This window comes from Antrostomus carolinensis, unplaced genomic scaffold (genome assembly GCF_000700745.2).
Source record: "Antrostomus carolinensis isolate BGI_N321 unplaced genomic scaffold, ASM70074v2 scaffold14343, whole genome shotgun sequence".
NCBI classification, from domain to species: Eukaryota; Metazoa; Chordata; class Aves; order Caprimulgiformes; family Caprimulgidae; genus Antrostomus; species Antrostomus carolinensis.
The window spans coordinates 6,402-14,180 of NW_010303282.1; the positions used below are offsets into that span (position 1 = coordinate 6,402).

Genomic DNA, 7,779 nt, shown 5'->3' on the forward strand with positions numbered 1-7,779 from the left:
AGGAGAGGAGAGGAGAGGAGAGGAGAGGAGAGGACACGAAGCTTTTCCCACTCTGGAAACTGTCTCCACTGACATCTAGTGGCAAAATAGTCCTTTCCCTGGCAGAGAGGAGAGCTGGCTCCTCCTGGCACTGCTGCCTCCCCGCTGCTCCCATGGGTGATGCTGGGGTGGGTGTTTGAAAGAGAGGTGTTTTACCAGCGCTGTACTGGTCATACTGGTATTCCCTGCATGGTTCACCTGGCTGTGTCTCAATGAAACAGCAAAGCGGTGCCGAAAAACACCGTCCCCAAAGCACCATCGTTGGTGTAGTGACACTGTTAGCGGGGTCCTGGTGGGATTTGGCTCAGGTGGCAAAGGTCTTACTCCACTCTCCATCCTCCCTTTGAGGGTCAGTACCAGCTGCAAAGCAGAGGTGCCTTCTCCACCTCGCTGTTCCCAGAGTGATGCTGACTGCTGCCCAGCGCGTTTATGGGGACCTAATCTTTGGCCATCAACTTTGCATGACCTGAGTGGTCCAGCCTGACAACAGAGGCAAGGGTGAGAGGTGGCTGCCAGGCAGACCAGCCTGTGGCAGTGCCTCTTGGTGGGGACATGGTGGCCATCAACCATCTAATTGCGAACCACCACTGGCCCTAACCTGCAATCCACTACTGTCAGCTACCTACAAACAAGAGAGAAGCCATGCTGGCTCAGAAGAAACCTTCTCCAGAGCTTCTTTCTGTAGCCAAGAGCCCCCCAAAACCTGAAAATATGACAAACCTGTTTCCAACAATCACCCAGCTCCCACTGCCTTCATCTGCTCTTCACAGGAGGACCACAAAAAATCAGACCCTGCCCATCCTCCTGAAGCTTGTGTAGGTTGGTAGACCTTGACCACATTTTATCTTTCCCAAATTGAGTCCCAACCTGCACAGCTTACTTCACACAGAGGTGCTCCTGGACCTGTAAGGATCCTTGATGCCCTGCTCTGACCCTCTCCCAGGTCTCCTCTACCTTTTTGGAGACAAAAGGATCAGATATACCCAGTGGGCACACCAGGGAATTCTTTACAGAGCCATGGAATGATGGTCTCCCATTTCTTCTTTCTTTCTTTCTTTCTTTCTTCCTTTCTTCCTTTCTTCCTCTCTTTCTCTCTTTCTCTCTTTCTCTCTTTCTCTTTCTCTCTCTCTTTCTCTCTTTTTCTTTCTTTCTTTTTCTTTCTTTCTTTCTTTCTTCCTTTCTTCCTTTCTTCCTTTCTTCCTTTCTTCCTTTCTTCCTTTCTTCCTTTCTTCCTTTCTTCCTTTCTTCCTTTCTTCCTTTCTTCCTTTCTTCCTTTCTTCCTTTCTTCCTTTCTTCCTTTCTTTCTCTCTTTCTTTTTGATAATTCTAACATTTAACTTCTTTTTTTTAGTTGCACAGACTCCTGCAGCATCCACGTAAGGAGCAGAGCTATGCAATGCCCCTTGCCTTCACTCATGGCCACTCAGTTTCTGGAAAGCCTTTGGTAAGGTTTTCCAAGAGAAGCCTTCCAGAAAGCCAAGCAGCTCATCCCGACTTTTTTTTCCCCATATCCCTTTATCATCTATCTGCCTTCTGGGAGGTTTGCAAGGCAGGATTTCCCTTTGCTAACTTTTCCCAAACAGACTATATTTTCCATGCAGGTATTTTCATGTATCAATTCAACCCATTATTATCATTTCTTATTGCAACGTTATTATAATTTCTAATTGAGATGGCACAACCCTTGTAATCCCCGACAACCCCTGAAATGTTTTAACAAAAAAACCTCCCACTTTCCCCATCTTTGGCCACCACAGAAATTTCAAGGGAGAAATCCCATCCTGTTGTTAGTAATTTCATAGAATCATAGAATAGTTTAGTTAGAAAAGACCATTACGACCATCTAGTCTAACCATAAACCAAACATTGATATTTAACCCAGTGCCCAGGCTGTAGAGATGATGATACCATTGTAGGAGGGAAAAAAAAAAAAACCCCATGGAGCCACAACTGTCCAATTTACTGAATAATTAGTTTTGCAGTGAGGTAAATTGGACCACAGCCCTATTGCTTGAGATGCTGCACACACACAGTAAGAAAGACCTACAGGAGCTTTCAATTTACAGTTAGCTATCATCAATATTTACAGTGAGCTATAAATAGTTGTTATAACTATAGCAACTATTAATAACTATTGTAAAAATCTACATCAAGCAGCGAGTTAGTGGGTAACAGTACAGCAATGGCTGGCAGCCAAGACTCCTGATGTTTCCCTGCAAATAACCAAATCACTTGTGATTTTCACACTTATTTTTTTTTTTTTCCTGATGGGTGTTTGCTTCATCTGTGACTGCCTAAAAAATAAAATAAAATAAAAATAAAGGTTAAACCGAGGGAAGCAGCCTGTTAGGAGAGGGGTTCTGCTGCTCCCCTCATCTCCCTCCAGCCCTGGAGCTGGGCTCCCCTCATGCTTGACTGCAGTGCTGTGAGGGGAGGGTGTCTTTATCACTAAAGCAAGCCTCCGGGTAGAAAATCAAGGTGAATGATCATCCTCCTAACTCCTGTGCCTGTTTATACTGACTTTATAACCATTTTAATGCCGGTTGTGGGAGTTCACAGGGAGGAAAAACCCACTGGCAGCGATAGGGTTAAACGCCCCAACATGGCGCCTCGCCAGCTCACAGGGAAGACTACATTTCCCTTCGCCTCCCGCCTTCCAGCCCACGTGATCCCGGCGGACCAATGGGGAGCGGCGGAAGGCGGATATAGCCGTCCCTGTGAGGGCCGCTCCCTCCTTTCCGCCGGGCGGCGCGGCTCAAGATGGCGGTGCAGATCTCCAAGAAGCGCAAGGTAAGGGCGGTATCCGGGCTCGCCCCGGCTTCGGGGCGCCTCCATATCGGCGGCATCGTGCCGAGGTCGGCTTCAGGCCTCGTTGGGGAGTGGCGGCGGTGAGGGGATGGTGGCGGATGCGGGAGGATGGAGGCGGATACCACTCGCGGGCCCGGTGGGGAACATGGCGGCGGCTGTGGGAGGCCGGGGTGAGGGAGCGCGCGGCGGGCCCAGCGTGAGCTCTGGGGCGGGGGGAGCCGTGATTCCTCCCCACAGCCCTGCGTGGGGCTTGCAGAGGCCTCTGGGCTTGTGCGCAGAGGGGAAACGGGCTCGGGTTGTGCCGAGGGGCGCGGAGCAGTGCTGGGAGTTGATAAACTTGTTTAGTTTTTTCCTTTATTTTTGGTGGGAAGAGTTTGAGTTTAGTGATTTCTTGCTTCCGTGGGTCAGAGGGGCCGGGAGGGTGCAGGACTCTGCCTGTCTTGGAGAAGAAGGGTGGTTTGAGGCCTGTGCGCTGTCAGGATGGAGGTGGGAGCCCTGTGAGGCTGGTAAAGGGATGTGAACCCATGTAATGATTGTACACCATTTTATACCGGATTAAAGTGTCACCACAAGACATAGAAGCGACTTGTGATTCCCCAGAAAGCTGGGGAAGGACTTTTCCTAAGGGCAGTTAATGACAAAACAAGGGGAAATGGGTTGAAGCTGAAAGAGGGGAGGTTTAGATGAGATATTAGGAAGAAGTTCTTCACTGTGAGGGTGGTGAGACACTGGAACAGGTTGCCCAAGGAAGTTGTGGCTGCTCCTCCCTGGAAGTGTTGAAGGCCAGGCTGGATGAGGCTTTGAGCAACCTGGTCTAGTGGAAGGTGTCCCTGGTGCTGGCAGGGGGGGTGGAACTAGATGATCTTTAAGGTCCCTTCCAACCCAAACCAGTCTGGGATTCTGTGATTTCAGCATGAAGTGTGGCTGTAGCGAGGTGTGGATCAGGCTGTGATGTAGGCTCCTTGCTATAGAAGTTAATTATCTCTAGGAACTTACAGGGAGATGCTGTTATTTCTCCTCTTGGTTGTTTTCTTTCCGTGGGGGCAGAGGCTGCCGGTCTGCAGGACAGTCCCAAAGAGGAATTACACCTCAACTCATACTGTGAAAATCTTGTGTTCAGACTGAGCCCTTGAACAGAGCTTGACGTGCTCCATTTGTTTCTTAGTTTGTCGCTGACGGTATCTTCAAAGCTGAGCTGAATGAGTTTCTGACTCGTGAACTGGCTGAAGATGGATACTCTGGAGTAGAAGTCCGGGTCACTCCAACCAGGACGGAGATTATCATACTTGCCACCAGGTAACTGGGATGCTGCTGTTGACTGACAGGTGCTGTACAAGGCTGTAGGGATCCTGCTGCGGGCTGAAGATTAAAGTGGTAAATAGGGTTCAAGAGAGACAGGGAACTTCTGGAGAGAGTCCAGTGGAGGCTGCAAAGGTGATTAAGGGGCTGGAGCATCATTCTTATGAGGAAAGACTGATAGAGCTGGGTCTGTTTAGCCTGGAGAAGAGGAGACTGAGAAGGGACCTTATCAATGTTTATCAATATCTAAAGGGTGGGTGTAAAGAGGATGGTACCAGACTCTTTCCAGTGGTGCCCAGTGAATAGGACAAGGGGCAGTGGACACAAGCTGGAACAGAGGATGTTCCGCTTAAACATGAGGAAAAACTTCTTTGCTGTGAGGGTGCCGGAACCCTGGGACAGGCTGCCCAGAGAGGGTGTGGAGTCTCCATCTCTGGAGATGTTCAAACCCACCTGGACACTTTTCCTGTGCAACCTGGTGTAGGAAACCTGCTTTGGCAGGTGGGTTGGACTGGATGATCTCCTGAGGTCCCTTCCAACCCCCACCATTCTGGGATTCTGTGAAATATTAAGGAAAACTACTTAAGAACTAGATTGTGAAGTGATATTTACTCATACAGCAGCATTACAACCCCTGAACTAAGTTTGATGCTCTGTCTGGAAGCTTTCTGGGGTGGTTAGAGGCTCAGACATGGAAATGTTTTCTCAGTCTTTTTCTCAGTCATACTGTACTTTTATTTTCCCAGAACTCAAAATGTCCTGGGAGAGAAGGGACGCCGCATCCGGGAGCTGACAGCTGTGGTTCAGAAGAGGTTTGGATTCCCTGAGGGAAGCGTTGAGGTAAAACTGTCTCGATTAAAACAGCAGTAAGTGGGATGTGCAGTGAGCTCTGTGCACTGTCTGGGTGGTGTCAGCTGAAAGGTGGCTTGACTTGAAGAGATATCGGGGTGTGTTTTACCTCTTGTCACAAAATGCTCTTGCACTGAAACACAAAACACTTCAGTGTTTATGGTATTTTTAGTGCTATTGCTGGTTTTTTTTCTGATTTCCCAAAAAGGATGATGTAGGTAAAACTATTTAAACTTACCTGTAAATATTTTAGAGAGAATGTTGTCCCAATATTGAGGTGAGAAGTTAGACTAACGTGGTACCACTACCCTCAGTGAATTCATAATGCTTTTGTCCTTAGGAAGAAACTGTTTTGGTGCAGAAGGATCTTTGATATATTTTTTGAGTCATGAAATAGACAATAAAGTGACATATTAGTAATTTCAGCCTTTTAATGTTTGAAATCTGGTGCTGTTACTAGTACTTTCCTCTAAAACAAATGAGGTGAGGGGTGGAAGATACAGTCTGGGGTGGTGCTCACAGTTATTCCTGCTCAGCCAGTGTTGCTGGATCACATTGCACAGTGAAGAATATTTTAAACATACTCAATGGCACAAACCCTCACAGAGTGCATCATGAGTTCTCAGCTCCAGGAAGGTCGTGTGCCTGATTTTGAATGTCTTCTTCTGAGGTATCAGACTTTGGCCTCTTGTAGATATTAGATTAAATCATAGAATCCCAGAATGGTTTGGGTTGGAAGGGACCTTAAAGCTCATCCAGTTCCAACCCCCCTGCCAGCAGCAGGGACACCTTCCACTAGACCATGTTGCTCAAAGCCTCATCCAGCCTGGCCACAAACACTTCCAGGGAGGAACAGCCACAGCTTCCTTGGGCAACCTAAGGTTGATTTTAAGATTCAAGATTTTTTAGGTTTGATTTTTAAGATTCATGCAGATTATGTAACTTACATGTTGTAAAAACTGCACCTTGAGCGAAGTTCTTGTCTGGCTGCCTCTCTCCAGTGTTACCTGATATTCTGGGAGTGTTTGGAAGGAGCAGTTCTTTGCACTGTGGATGTTTTAATAGTCTCCTGACTTCCAGTGCAGTGCCTTCAGTGTGTCTCAGCTCTGCCAGGCGTAGGAGACGGGCACCAAAGGAGTGTAGTGCCTGAGGACAAATCTTCTGCACGTCTATGTGGAAGGAATAACTGAACTGGGTGTAGAGGATGGGGCATGGAGTAGTATGAAGCTCCTGTGTTCTGTTAAAATTAAAAATATCTTGAAATACGACCCTGTTTCTGAGTTTTACTTTGTTTCTTTTGAAGCTCTACGCCGAGAAGGTGGCCACGAGGGGTCTGTGCGCGATCGCTCAGGCAGAGTCCCTGCGGTACAAGCTTCTGGGAGGTTTAGCAGTGCGGAGGTGAGTCATAGAATCATGGAATGGTTTGGGTTGGAAGGGACCTTAAAGCTCATCCAGTTCCAACCCCCCTGCCAGCAGCAGGGACACCTTCCACTAGACCAGGTTGCTCAAAGCCTCATCCAACCTGGCCACAAACACTGCCAGGGAGGGGGCATCTACAACTTCCTTGGGCAACCAATGACTGGTGACATTTCTTTATGAATAAATGGGTGGAGGAGTGAAACACAATTTCAAGCCTTCTGGCTAAATTGTAGTTTGAATGACAGTGGCCTTGCTTCTCAGATCCCTTTGGTGATGATAAGATGACGAGTCAGAAGCAGGAGGCTCTTGTTGTGGTACCTCTGCAGCGTCATGTTCTATGATGCTGCGTGTGGATCTTCAGGAACATCCTGTCATCCTTGAATGATTTAGAGGCATTTGTCTGAGAAGGGATGGGGAGCTGCACTCCTGATGTGGATGTGTTGGCCACCTTCAACTGTGGAGCTGCTTTTGTGTTACAAAGAATGTGTGCTTATAGAATCATGGAATGGTTTGGGTTGGAAAGGACCTTAAAGCTCATCCAGTTCCAACCCCCCTGCCAGCAGCAGGGACACCTTCCACTAGACCAGGTTGCTCAAAGTTTCATCCAACCTGGCCTTCAGCACTTCCAGGGAGGAGCAGCCACAACTTCCTTGGGCAACCTGTTCAAGTGTCTGACCACCCTCACAGTGAAGAACTTCTTCCTAGTATCTCATCTAAACCTCCCCTCTTTCAGCTTAAACCCATTTCCCCTTGTTCTGTCATTAACTGCCCTTGACAGAGCTTGTCACCATTCCCACAGTCTTACAAGGACCATAAATCACACGTGTTTTCTTAGGCTGGGTTTGCCAGTGCTAAAACTGAAGATTTTCGCTTCTTTGATAGCATTGACAGAGCTTTGGTCGCACAGTTGTGTGTTTGGGAGGCTTCTTGACAAAAGTTGAAGTGTGATTGTACTTGAGATGGATGTAAAATGCCTCCATGGAGCCGTGGGGATTTGGCAGAGTGGGATTAACACTGAGGCTGTTACTGCTCTCTCCCTGCAGAGCCTGCTATGGTGTCCTCCGCTTCATCATGGAGAGCGGTGCCAAAGGTTGTGAGGTGGTTGTGTCTGGCAAACTCAGAGGTCAGCGTGCCAAGTCCATGAAATTTGTGGATGGTTTGATGATCCACAGTGGAGACCCAGTGAATTACTACGTTGACACAGCCGTGCGTCACGTCCTTCTCCGGCAGGGTGAGTGCCTGGGATGCAGATCCCTCTGGAGCTCTGTTGGTTTGTTCTATCAGTGCTTCGAGACAGAAAATAGAACCATAGAATCACAGAATGGTGGGGGTTGGAAGGGACCTCAGGAGATCATCCAGTCCAACC

At 48.1% G+C, this 7,779-nt stretch overlaps 1 protein-coding gene and 1 non-coding gene across 4 annotated transcripts in view; both read left to right on the top strand.

The window, feature by feature from the left end:
* Positions 1–2,730: 2,730 nt before the first annotated feature.
* RPS3 (ribosomal protein S3) overlaps positions 2,731–7,779 on the top strand; it is a 6,833-nt gene continuing 1,784 nt past the window's right edge. Inside the window, exons 1-5 of one of the 3 annotated variants that reach the window (XM_010164051.2) lie at positions 2,731–2,828; positions 4,012–4,142; positions 4,892–4,985; positions 6,298–6,392; positions 7,457–7,644. In XM_010164051.2, coding sequence (XP_010162353.1) covers positions 2,799–2,828; positions 4,012–4,142; positions 4,892–4,985; positions 6,298–6,392; positions 7,457–7,644 — 538 coding nt within the window. In that variant the 5' untranslated portion in view covers positions 2,731–2,798. Of the gene's footprint in view, positions 2,829–4,011; positions 4,143–4,891; positions 5,012–6,275; positions 6,397–7,456; positions 7,645–7,779 lie in introns of all 3 variants that reach the window. The other 2 variants (XM_010164052.1, XM_010164050.1) reach the window with 2 other exon arrangements.
* On the top strand, positions 6,679–6,822 carry LOC114818393 (small nucleolar RNA SNORD15). Its single transcript, XR_003766153.1, has one exon. It is a non-coding gene; the product is annotated as a small nucleolar RNA SNORD15 (small nucleolar RNA).